The following is a 13476-nucleotide window of genomic DNA, read 5'->3' as shown; positions in this document are numbered from 1 at the left end:
CTTCAGGAGTCAGAGAGGATGTGGTCCCTATAACCTCTGCTTGGTCCGACTCCTTCCTTTGCTTGTATTCCTGGCTACCATGATCATCACCACCCCCCTAGGATAGGGAAGGAGGTGGGGAAAGAGTAATGTGTGCTTTGAGTTTTGCTAGTTTCCTGGATGACATGGGTAGCTAAAGAAGCAGGTACTTTGGGCCTAATTTGTTATACTAACTTACAGCTGAATTTTAAAGAGTCATCTTCTATAGAGCAGTGGTTTTCAAATGTCAGCATGCACAGAATCACCTGGAGGATTCATTAAAATAAGGTTCCCAGAAATGAAGCCCAGAGTTTCTGGTTCAGTGGGGAGGGCCAGACAATTTACATTTCTGACAACTTTCCAAGTAATGGTGATGTTGCCTGTCCAGGGACCACACTTTGAGAACCACTGACCCAGAAAGCCATTACCTTGTCATTATGTAGCTTGCAAGTACCTGGCCAAGGGCAGGAATTTGAGCTCTAGAACCTTGTGACTTCAAGAGTGGCCATGTACCAGCATCACTGGCTTCACCTTGGAGTGTATTAGAAATAAAGACTCTTAGGCCTATGTCAGACCTGCTGAATTAGAATCTGCATTTTTTCTTTTTTCCCCAAGTCTTATTGAGATATAATTCACATACATCACTGTATGAGTTTAAGATATACAGCATACAGCTTGGTACACACACACACACACACACACACACACACACACACACACACACACACACACACACACCCCATAATGGAATATTATTTAGCCATAAAAAATGATAAAATCCTGCTGTTTATGACAACATCGATAAACATTGAGGACATTATGCTAAATAATATAAATAATATAAGCCAGAGAAAGACAAATACTGTATGATCTCATTTATATGTAAAATCTCAAAAAAATTTTAAAAACCAAACTCCTAGAAAAAGGGATCAGATTTGTGGTTACCAGAGGCAGGGGAAGGGGGGGAAGAGGATTGGGGAAAAGGTGGTCAAAAGGTACAAACTTCCAGTTACAAGGTAAATAAGTAGTAGGGATTTAATGTACAGCATAACGACTATGGATAAAATAGCTCTATCATACATATGAAAGTTGTTAAGAGGGTAAATCCCAAGAGTTCTCATCCCAAGGAAAAAAAATTTTTTTTTTTTGCTTTCTCATTTTATTGTATCTCTATGAAATGACAGATGTTAACTAAATTTATAACAGTGATCATTTCACAATATATGTTCTCTCGTTTAAGGAGCTGAAAGCTGGGTAGGAGTGAGGTATGGTGGGAGGAGCTCTGACCGGGGAGCCAAAAGACGCTGACCTCAAACAGCCTCTGTGGGATTTCTCCTCTATGAAACATTGTGGTCGAATTAGGGAAGTGATTCTCAGACTTGGCTGCACATTAGAGTCAACTGATCAACTGAGGAGTTTCTAAAAATCCCAATGTCCAGGTCGTACCCTAGATGAATTAAATAAGAACCTCTGTCTGGGAGGCAGACAGACATCGATATTTTTTAAAGCTCTCCAAATAATTTCAATGTTTAGCCAAGACTGAGACCCATTGGTTTAAATGCTTAGTTAAATGTTTGGTTAAATGTTTAGAGACATTCAACTCTAAACATTCTATGACATTTTCTTAATGTATTTAAACATTGCTTTGGTCGGGACAGAAGCAACACACATGGTCTCTGGCTCCAAACAGAAGAGCGATCCACTCTTGCAAGAGAAGGGGGTGGGGCACGGGGGCAGTGACTACAGATGCCTCTGTCCCCTACCCAACCCCGCCTTCACCTTCTCCTTTAGGAAGTAGGTCTTCCTATGTTTAAGACCACTTATAAGAAGGCCTCAATCCCAGTATATCCAGCTGATTAAAAATAAAATTTGATATCAGCACTTCCAGAGGAATCCTGTTTTCCCAACCCTGCTGATTCAGTTTATCGATTATAAGATTATTTTCTACTTCCTCAGGAGGAGGCTGAGGAACTCAAGGGGCAGGCTTCCAAGTATCTCTTGGCTCTCCTCAGCATCTTTAAGCTCATGTATTCATCTGTTGCCATGCACAGCTCTTAGGCTTTAATAAAGCCAAACAGGGCAAAAAAAGATCAAAACGGGCAATTTTATACAATTTTCCTACAGTTACTAGTCACTAGGAGTGACTTGGTCATGATCAGAAATTATCAAAGTTAACCATTGTGCCTCGCCTTTCACAATCAAAACACATTTTCAACTTTTAGTTCCTAGTAACTGAAGTGGTTATATGGTTTCAATGTATTACAAACTCCACACAGTTTCCCTTAAGACTCATCAGCAAACTTTAGCTGAAAATCCAACCAACCTGAGTGAGCTGGCCAAATCCTTGTGGCCATGAGGATTCCTTAATGGGGTCGTTAGGAAAGGTTTCAATGGGACTTCGGTCTCCATGCCTAAATACCTGAAAATAGATCAAGACAGTAACATTACAAATTTCACTTAGGTGTTTTGCCTCAGCTCATCCTAATAGATTTTCTTCTAAACCACTGGTTTTCAACCTTGGGATGTGGCCAGGGCATCAGGATTTTAAAGACATCCCCAGGTAAGGGGCGCCTGGGTGGCTCATTCAGTTAAGGGTCTGCCTTCAGCTCAGGTCATGATCTCAGGACCCTGGTACTGAGTCCTGCATTGGGTTCCCTGCTCAGTGGGGAGAGTGCTTCTCCCTTTCCATCCACCATCCCCCCTGCTTATGATCTCTCGCTCTCACTCTCTCTCTCAAATAAATAAAAGAATCTTAAAAAAAAAAGACCTCCCCAGGTAAATCTCAGGTTAAGAAGCGCTGTTTTAAGCTCAGTAACACTTTCTTGTGTTTCAGGTAATGTAAGTAACAAGACGGTCAGTCATTAGAAAGCAGGCGAGTCACTCATGGAGACTGGTTTGTATATTTGGGCAAGGAGGAACACAAAGCTTAGCAAGATCACTTTATTGCAGACACTGATGAGAAGTAATCTTCCTTAATTATGGAGTTAAAATTTTTACATATGATGAAATAGTAGATTTAAATGCCACATATAATTTGTGACCATCTTGAACCAATGATTAGTTTTTAGATTAGAGATAAAGGACTTATGGAGAGGGAGATTAGAAAAGCTAATTCTTAATACTTTAAGAACATACCTCTGAATTTGTATGCATGTCATGCTATTTTGATTGCACATTTTCCTCTTTGGGGAGAGTAGTTTGGATTTTCAAAACCTTGGTATTTTATGACTCCAATGTGCTTTCTGAATAAAATACCAAGCTAAATACAAAGCTATTTTATAAGCAAAAGATAAGACATGAAAAACACTCAAGAAATCCAAGATGACATCTATACTGATGCCAGCAAACATTTTTAATACGGAGGAGGGCCACGTAACACCTTGCATCATTTGAGATTTCCTGCACTTGTCATTGACACTACCTGGCTAAGATGCTCCAGTAGACACGGAATAAGGAACAGTCCTAAATGTTGACCATCTTTCAGATGGGATTCCAAGAAAGTGAGAGAGGCTTATGGGACTTGGGCTGTGTCTCTGGTGTCTAAAGAAAACTTATCTTTTGGTCCCCTAAACTGGTGAGAAATAAAAATCGCAGTAGAACAGGCTACAGCAAACAGAGGCCATGGCGTAGTGGATCTTAGGAAATCATTTTGGTCAGGTAAGAAACTGCTGTTATGAATGGTCCCTTCATGGCTGGAAGAAAGGCTGCATAATTTCAGAAATTATCAAGGCTAATCATTAGTGCTCTTTCTTTTTTCAAAAGATTTTTATTTATTTATTAGAGAGAGCATGAGTGTGTGTGGGGGGGGCAGACTGAGAGGGAGAAGCAGGCTTCCCACTGAGCAGGGAGCCTGATGCAGGGGGCTCGATTCCATCATGACTTGAGCCGAAGGCAGACACCAACTGAGCCACCCAGGCGCCCCTCATTAGTGCTCTTTCTATAATCCAAACATATTTTTGACTTTTTAGATCCCAGGTAATTGTGCAAAATACTTTCCTAGATCTGAGTAACTAAAATTGTTACGTGGTTTCAGTAGATTATAAATCCTACAATGTTTAGTTTCCAGGGCTTCTCAACCTCAGCACTGTTGACATTTTGGGCTGGATAATTCCTTGTGAGGGGCTATCCTGTCCACTGAAGAATGTTTAGCAGTGTGCCTGGCCTTTGCGCACTAGATGCCAGGAGCAGTCCCTAACTGTGACAACCAAAAAGTTCTCCAGACACTGCCAAATGTGCCGTCGGGGGGGGGGGGGGGCAAAATCATCTCTGGTTGAGAACTCCTGAGTTAGCCAAAGGGACGTCAGATGAGAGACATTATAGCAAAATAATTTACAACACTTCCTACCAGCCTATAACCACAATAACTCCTCAAGGTTTTTTGAATGCTTGCTGTGTCCCAAAAACTGTGCTAAATGCTTCTCATAATTTAATCCATTCATCAGTTCTCCAAAGCATTTACAATTATTATCTTCATTTCACAAACAAGGAAATCAGCCCTAGTTAAGTGACCTCCCCAAGGTCAAACAGCGTGTAAGTGGCATAGCAGAGATCCAAACACAAACCGTGTGCCTTCAATGCCAGCATTCTTAACCCATGTAAGGGGCTCATTTCTCTGCTAAAACGCACCCCTCAGCATCCCACCACCAGTGGGTGATCTGGGATCTGGGGCTTCTTTATAAACTCCGGTCTTTTCCTCTGAGATTGGGAGCTCTGTGTGTTGTGGGGGGAGGGGGTGGTGTTGCACTAGAGGAAAACCTTGATGTAAGAAACAATTCCAAATCCTATTTAAAAAATAAAACTGAGATTATGCATCTAAATGACAGTATAGCCTGGGGAGAAAAATAAGCATGGTTCCCTTAGAGGAGGGTTATTTAAACAGCAGAGCCCTGGAACATAATCACAGGTTTGAACAAGTTTTCTTACTCTGTCCTTACAGGTCACGAATAATTGTACTCCCCTATATTGTAGTAAGTTTTAAGAGTTTTTGAGGTAGTGACTCACACATGCTGTGAGCTCTTCAGAAGGGGTATCTCCCAGATACAATTAATAAACCATCCCTTCCCTGCCCCCGGATGCTGGAAATCAATATGTGTGCGGGTGCATGCGCCTGCGTGCGTATCAGTTAGTGCCCTCAAGTGCACACGTGCCATTCTTGAGCTCCTGGAGTTTCAGCTGGAGCCTTTGGACTGTGCCTCGGTGCTCTTTTAAGCCTGTGGTAAGGCAAACTTCTTAACTGCAGCTCTGTTGAATTTATAACTTCTGTTCTCAATCCTACAATCATACTCTATGAAATCCTTTAGAAACCTAAATATATAGGGTCAGCCCTAGGACTATTTTGCAGTCCTAGTGGTAATTGCAATAGGAAGACATCCAGGAGACCAACCCCTTACATGGGTGCAACCCTCCACGTTTTGTACAGTCTTTTCCCCACTCACTCTTTCAATTCTCACAACTCCAGTGAGGCCAGGCTGGCCCTATTGCTGTCCTGAATAAAGAAGGAAACTGAGGTTCAAAGAGATTGAATGAGCCGTCCAGATCTCCTAGTTTTCATGATTGCTACCCACTGTTTTCCCCACCACATCACATTCACTTCATCCTTTTAGACCACAGGTAACTTTTTAAAAAAAAAAGAGCCATGGTTTGGTACCCCCATGAATGATCCTTCTCCATCAAGTCGGCTGAGCAGATTCGGCGTGTTACATCATCCTGCCTGATCTGGCCCTGCCCACTTCGATGTTACTACCTTATGGTCTTGCTAAACACAGAGCTCCTGCTCTTCCATCAGTACATTGTTCTAGCTTCAGGGCGGTGATGTTCTACCCGTGGAGGTTAGGTGTACAGACTTAACGCGTCCGTAGTAGTTTCCTCACTGTTTCTCTGTGATCCAAGAATAATAAATCTTTCCCACTTCTGAAAAGCTGTTCTGGGCAGCAAGAGGAGGAAACTGTCCTTGGTTCTTCCTTGCCTGTAATGTCCTACTTCTACTTCTAATCCTGGAGGTCACTAAATTCAGGTCCTTCCTGAAAAAGGCAACCAAGAGAGGTCTCCCTTGACTTCCCATACTCACCATACTTATTAGTGTCTCTCTAAAAAGTTAGATATAATGATTCTCTAAGGGTTTTCTAATGGGACACTCTGGAAAAAGAAGGAGGTGGATTCTGTGGTCAAAGTTTAGGAAATACAGTTTACTACTAGATCCATTCCTTTAAAGCCACAGCACATAATAAAATATTATTTTTTTTAAAGATTTTATTTATTTATTTGAGAGAGAGCAAGAGAGTGAGAGAGAGCGTGAGTGGAGGGGCAGAGGGAGAGGGAGAAGCAGACTCCCCACTGAGCAGGGAGCCCGATATGGGAGTCGATCCCAGGACCCTGGGATCATGACCTGAGCCAAAGGCAGACACTTAACCTACTGAGCCACCCAGGTGCCCACACATATTAGAATATTAAAGACTGAGGAGTCCTTCCCTTTAGAGACCTGAAATACAGTGTAACCCTTGTTCTGTTCCCAAAACTGATTTGACTATTGAAACCCATTTTTTTAACCAAGAAACTCCTGTTAACAACTTGTCAAACTAGTATTCCGTGGGACACATGTTGATAAACCTGTTTTTAAAAGATTGTGTGATAACTCTGTTCATGAGACAGAACAAGAACCAAGGACAGTTTCCTCCTCTTGCTGCCAAGAACAGCTTTTCAGAAGTGGGAAAGATTTATTATTCTTGGATCACAGAGAAACAGCGAGGAAACTACCTACTGATGATGTGTTAAGTCTGTACACCTAACCTCCACGGGGAGATCTCAGCTCCATACGCTGGCTTAAGTGCACACAGCAGGAATGGAATATGTATAGTGATTTGGGGCATAGCCTCTTCGATCATACAGCCTGGATTCAAATCCTGACTACACCACGGTTACTGTGTAACTATGGCCAAGTTGTTTAACCTCTTTGCGTCTCAATTTCTTTATCTATAAAATAGAGATAGTAAGGTTTTTATAAAACTTTATAGAACAGTTGCCAGATGTAGCAAACCAAACTACAGGATGCCCAAATATTGCACGAAACATGCTTTATGCTATAAAATTATTTGTTGTTTACCCAAAATTCAAATTTAACTGGGTATCCTGTGTTTTCCTAGCAACCCTACTTTACAGGGTTGTTGGGAGGATAATGTGACATATTCCATATTGAACTCTCAGAACAATGCCTGGCATATAATAAGCATTGAGTAATGATTGGTTATTGTTACAAATGTTACCACTTTGAGCAGAGGCACCTTTCTTTTATTCCGGTTCTAATGATTTTCTAAGGGTTTGCCTGGGCATATAATTTAATCATTTATAGTCATATATTCCCCATAATCAATAAAAAGAAGAAAATAGTATCTCATTGTGTAAGTCCTTAGATAGATATTGTTTTGTAAGAGCCAAGAAAGTTGTATTAAGTCGCCCTTCATCTACCATTAACGGAAGAAAGCCTTGGTAGGAAAAATTAACATTAGTCTTGTGTGATAAATATTATTTATTCCTTTTAGCTCCAGGAGAGCTATCTTTGTAAGGTTTTCTTTTCTTTTTTTAAAGATATTATTTATTTATTTGTCAGAGAGAGAGAGAGCACAAGCAGGGGGAGCGGCAGGCAGAGGGAGAAGCAGTCTCCCCGATAAGCAGGGAGCCCGATGCGGGGCTAGATCCCAAGACCCCGGGATCATGACCTGAGCAAAAGGCAGACGCTTAACTGGCTGAGCCACCCAGGCGCCCGTCAGGTTTTTCTTAGGGAAGAATTAACTTGTAGTCCCTGAACACATGGTAACTGAACGTGAAGGGGGAGAAAGGAAGCCCACAACAGTCTGGTAGTCGAGGGAAGTGAGCCTGCGCTGGAGTAAAACAGGGAGCGAATCGACCACATGCGGTTAACTGCAAGTTCATGGTAGTATCTCAGAGAGGACTACCTCTCAACCAACTTGCCACAGACTGACAGTGTTGACAGTGTCATTTCCGCGGCGTCCCCACACTTGCTTAATGCACATGTTGGCCAGGAACCCATGAATATAAGTAAAAGTCCAACTTGCACGGATTTCTCTACAGAAGGTACATGATATGACACACTTTTTTTTTCAGCACCGAAGCCTGACAGCTGGTAAATCATTTGTAAATAAATTGATATGTTTCTCTGATTCTCTCTCCTGTGTTGACTTCGGACCTAGTAAAGATAATATGCATAATCATATGGTCAGAAATTTGTTTCTGTAGAAGGGAAAGAAAGGAGTTCTGAATACACTAAGCTGAGGAAATAGGAACTTCATGTTTGATTTTTAGGTAAAAGATGACCTCCCTGCAAATTATAGAAATAAATTTTGAGTATTCTTACAGTAAGAAAATTTACTTATTTGTCAGCATATTTTCAGTCTATCAAATAAAAAAAGGTGAGGAAGAGAAAGAGATTGAGAGAGCGGATGTGAAAGACAAAGAGAGGGTCAGAGGCGGAGGGAGACTGAGTGAAACGGCTCAAGAGAAGTAGAGATACCGAGAAAATCACAGACAGAGAAACCGAGGGATTAATTCCAGGACTCACACAGATAAAGTGATAAATCCCCTTCACTTTGCAAACCCCCTTCCTACCTATTTTGAAGACAACGTCAACAGTATATTTTCTTTCCTTAACCTCTCGCACCAGCCACCCCTCTTTTCCCATAACTTGTTACACTGCCCCGGGGGAGAAAAACATTATTTTAATGATCAACCAAATCTACATATCAGGAAGTCCTCGAAATCTCGAATTTAGTTTCACTTTTATGCTTCAAAGACTGTTTACAAATATAGTTTCCAATTTCCTGATTAAAAAAAGGGGGGGAAGGGGCTACTTCATGCAGAAGATGACTGTTTTTAAATAATCATTACACTGAACGAAGTCTGCTTAGCTCCTGGTGCTAACGTGGCTAGCTGAGGCTTCCCCCCCCCCAGCATCATGTGGCTATCAGAAGGAAATGCACTCAAGGCAGCTGTGAAGTAAGTGAATAAATAAATAATAGCAGCAAAGGCACAAATAACCAAAGCAAATACTTTTTGTCAGGACACGTTAAGCATTCGTTAGGAGGAACTTGCGAAACTAGATGATTCACTTTCTGAGTTTGGTCTCTGGGAGACAGCAGTAGGGGGTAAAGTGAAACCTGATACTTGGATATCAGACCCTGCTGGTAACAGTTTTAAGGGAAAAACAATAGAAAAGCTTACTCACCAACATCACCAACTTGAGCTCCTTAGCTACCGCACCTCGGCCTACCCCGGAGAGCAGAAGCAAGCAGCTAAGGCAAAGGTTTGTTGCCCTGGCCACGAGGAGCAGGGCAGGCCTCATGCTGGGGAGTGCTGTCTCGGGCAGCAGTTTGGAGGTGCTGTTTCCAGAGCAAAAGCCATTAGAGGGGAAGCTATTTAACAAAGGATTGAAAGGGAAGGAGTCACTGGGAGGAGTCAGACTCAGAAGTAGTAAGATCACCAGGTAGTTTGGGGCGGGGTTTGGCGTGTCTGGTCAGATAATTTGGGGGCTGGGTGTGAGAGAGCACAATATTCTGGATTTAAGGTAGAACACTGAGCTCCAGGGAGGGGAAAGCTGTTGCTCAAGGTCACGGAGCATGTTAGGAGATTTTTTTTTTTTTTTTTAAGTTTACCATTCTCTTTAGATAGGGTGTGATAGAGTGTTTGCTTTGTGCCTGTCACTTGGGAAAGGGATCTACCTTGACTTTGGAAACCTTAGGCCAGTGATTCCTAATCTTTTGGGAATCCAGGAATATAGGCACAGTAATATGGAAGGGATTGTGGGTACTGGCATATTTTGGGTCTATTCCCCAGGCCAAACTTGGCTTCCTTTTGTAAAACTTTCATGTAGTCTAGAGAGGTGTTTTTATTTTTGTTTATTTTTTTTTTTTGAGAGGTGTTTTTAAATTGAAGAAAAGTAAGAGAAATTTTATTTTGAAATTTTTTAATGACAACCTTAAGATATTTGGGGTTCATCTGTGGCATCTCAAAATTAGGATTAGGAGTACCTTTCCAAACCTGACACAATTGAAAAACAATGACAACAACAACAAACTGACCTATGCTGTCAGTCACCATCTTGTGCCAGGAGCCCTATGTTCTGCATTCTGGGTGAGTCACAGCCTTGCCTCTCCAGCCCTGGTCTCATCAGGGACGCCACAAAAGAGGATAATCCGGACTGAGGGAACGTAGCTTTCCATTTTTTCCCCAACCCGCCACCCCATTGTAGGCTGAACTGACATGATGCTCCCACCCCATCAGCTGAGGGAGAACAATGGTTTGTCCCATAAGCTGTTCTCTGGTACATTGCACATACCTGTGGCAGGAGGGTTCTGTGGTCATAGGATCATAGGACGCCGTAGAATGTGTTGTGTGGGGAACTGGTTGCTTCTTTTGGTGTGGGAAAACAGTGTGTGAAGAATGAATGAATGTGTGGTAGGGTTAGACATTTGAGGGGTCTTGGGATCCTCTCTTTGCTATCACATTCTTCACCTGCTAGTCCCCACTGTCATTTTCAGTGGGTGACATTTTGAGGAGATGGGTTCAGGGAAAAGGGGATGAAGACTGAGAGGTCATGCAGGGCAGATTTGAAATTGCCACATTGATGATCCCTGCCATATGCACCAGGCAACCTGACCAAGGAAGCTCCAGAACCCGTTGACCTTTCACTTGACCCACATGCCTTAAATTGTGCCAGATACATGATTCTGTTCAATGTTTTTTCAAGGATCAGCCTGGCTCCTCATTCTCTTGTCTTCTTCCTTATCTGCCTCTGGATTGATGCCTGGCTATAGCCTTAGTGCTTCCTGGTAATGGCTCTGGTTCTCTAACCCACCTATGCCATGTTGTGCTAGGTTGGATAGAACCCTCTTCTGACCCAGATCCTACTTGCTTTGCGTCACCTCCTCTGGGCTCCTCTTAGCCCTCCAAGTAGGAACAACAGCAGCAGAAGCGGCAAACTTAGAGAGAGAACCAGAAAAAGGCTGATTAAGTTGAAGACATCTCCGTTTAAACTGATTCAAGTTGGAATAAGTGGTTTATACTTCTATTCTCCACCCTAGTCACCACGCTAACTTCTACTTTGATTATTAAATTATGAGGGGAGGAGAAGATCATAAATATAGATCTGAACACCATGAAATTGAGTCTGAAAAACCTCAACTCAGATAAAATTCATTTAAAAATCTTCTTTGGACTCTTGAACCTTGAACTCATAGGCTTTTGCAAAGACTTAAAAGAGTTATCTGGAATAAACATATGGATATGGTAGCATTAAAGGTGAGACTTCAGGGCACCTGGGTGGCTCAGTCGGTTAAGCGTCTGCCTTCAGCTCAGGTCATGATCCCAGGGTCCTGGGGTTCAGGGTCCTGGGATCCAGTCCCCCAGCGGGCTCCCTGCTCAGTGGGAGTCTGCTTCTCCCTCTCCCTCTCCCCCCCCGCATGCTCTCTCTCTTTCTCTTGTGTGAGCGTGTGTGCAAAAATAAGTAAATAAAGTCTTAAATAAAAGGAAAAAAAGGTGAGACTTGAGAAAATATTGGGATGTCTTTACTGATATCCCAATACAGGGTGCCAATAATTTTCATGTCGATGATTAGCAGAACTTAATGTCTGAATCACTTTTGTTTCCTTATATAGCAAGTGTTCCACCTCTACGTAACTAAGACAGCACAATGTTAGAAAAGTCCCATAAGTGGAGCAGGTTGGATTCATTGGAAAGCCAACTCCCAGATGGAGATTTGCATGCAGGAAATTTATTTAGGAATGTTCTCAGGATCAACAACAGAAGGGGGAAGAGAAATAAGCAGGGTTGGGCAGAGGGAGAAGGCCTCAGCTGACCCTGCTAGGAGTGCAGAAGCTGGTGTAGCCTTTTGGAGTTATCCCGAACTGGGGTGAGGGCACTGGGTGATTTTTTTACCCCTGCCTCATCCAGTCATTGGATGTAGGCTGCTCCCAGCGGGGAGTGTGACTGTGGGTAAGGTGGCTTTCTTCTGCCATGGCAATTCTGAAAGGAAGTGACAGCTGAGTAATGTCAGACAACAAAGTCCCAAGAGCTGGAGGGAATTAATCCTTCAGCTCATCAAGGGAAATTTGGGTGATATTACACAGAATCCTTGACAATGAACAATTATTCATAGGGAAAGAATTCATGACTCTGGGTAGATCAAGGGCTGTAAAAGCACTAAGTGTCCCTCTGATAGCAAAGAGTCTGGGTTGGAGTTAAGATCTATCAGTAGATATATTGGTTCCTCACCTAGTAGAAAGGCTGTGTTTAAACCCCCTGACTTGTTATACCTTCACAATTGCATTATTTGACTCTCAGTGACTTAAGGACTATTGGGCACTAACTAGTAATGATTGATCAATAGTTAGCATCAGGGCAAATTGTTGCATCAGAACATGGTTACAAAGTTAGCTGCTCTGAGGCAAAATTTAATCTAAGAGGGGCTTAGAATAGAAGTGTTTTTCCCCTCAACTGATCATTTTAGGTGTTTAGTGTCTGTCTGTAAGTCTGTTTGCCCTTGGTATGTCTGTTTTATTTTGAATATTTAGGTAAACATCCAATGTCAATGTCATTGGTGGTATGGGGGGTGGGGCGTAAGATTAGTGACAATGCCCTGCCAAACTTGATGGGAGCCTGAGGCAAAAGGAAAACTGGTAATGCTGATCCTGTCTTTATTTTAAACTTTGACATCTTTTTATTTTTTATTTATTTTTTAAAAGATTTTATTTATTTACTTGAGAGAGAGAGAGAGAATGAGAGAGAGAGCACGAGAGGGAGGGAGGGTCAGAGGGAGAAGTAGGGCCCCCGCTGAGCAGGGAGCACAATGAGGGACTCGATTCTGGGACTCCAGGATCATGACCTGAGCCCAAGGCAGTCGCTTAACCAGCTGAGCCACCCAGGCACCCCTAAACTTTGACATCTTTTTAAATGATAGATTGCTTTACATTAATTTTTGTTTTTCAAAATACTGTGTAAAAATATGGGTACCTGGGTGGCTCGGTTGGTTAGGCATCTGCTTTGGCTCAGGTCATGATCTCAGGGTCCTGGGATCGAGCCCTGCTTTGGGTTCCCTGCTCGGCGGGGAGCCTGCTTCTCCCTCTGCCTGCCACTCCCTCTGCTTGTGCTCTCTCTCTGTCAAATAAATAAATAAAATCTTAAAAAAAAAATACTGTGTTAAAATATTATTGATCATTATTAGGAAGTTTTGGGCATCCCCTTATGTTATGAGCCCAAGGTGAATGCCTCGCTCTCCTCACCCTAGTTCCCAGGCATGACTCTATGAATTGGAACATGGGAGAGAACAACTTCTTTTTTCTTTTGAGATGAAATAGTCTGACTTCCTTTCGTTCTGTCTCCAAGGAATTGAAGGCTTGGGCAGGGTAAGGACATCAAGAACTGAAAGGAACAGAGGACTTTTATCTGTTAGGT

At 42.4% G+C, this 13476-nt stretch overlaps 1 protein-coding gene across 2 annotated transcripts in view; it reads right to left on the bottom strand.

Annotated features, from left to right (window-relative positions):
* ACP3 (acid phosphatase 3) overlaps positions 1 to 9990 on the bottom strand; it is a 47027-nt gene extending 37037 nt beyond the window's left edge. The window contains exons 1-2 of one of the 2 annotated variants that reach the window (XM_027586940.2): positions 9254 to 9990; positions 2342 to 2437 (exon numbers count right to left, since the gene is read on the bottom strand). In XM_027586940.2, the coding sequence (XP_027442741.1) occupies positions 2342 to 2437; positions 9254 to 9370 (213 nt within the window). In that variant the 5' untranslated portion in view covers positions 9371 to 9990. The remainder of the gene's footprint in view (positions 1 to 2341; positions 2438 to 9253) is intronic. The other variant, XM_027586939.2, reaches the window with a different exon arrangement.
* Between the last annotated feature and the right edge of the window lie 3486 nt (positions 9991 to 13476).

Source organism: Zalophus californianus, chromosome 1 (assembly GCF_009762305.2).
Source record: "Zalophus californianus isolate mZalCal1 chromosome 1, mZalCal1.pri.v2, whole genome shotgun sequence".
NCBI lineage: Eukaryota > Metazoa > Chordata > Mammalia > Carnivora > Otariidae > Zalophus > Zalophus californianus.
This window is presented reverse-complemented; position numbering and strand designations above follow the sequence as displayed.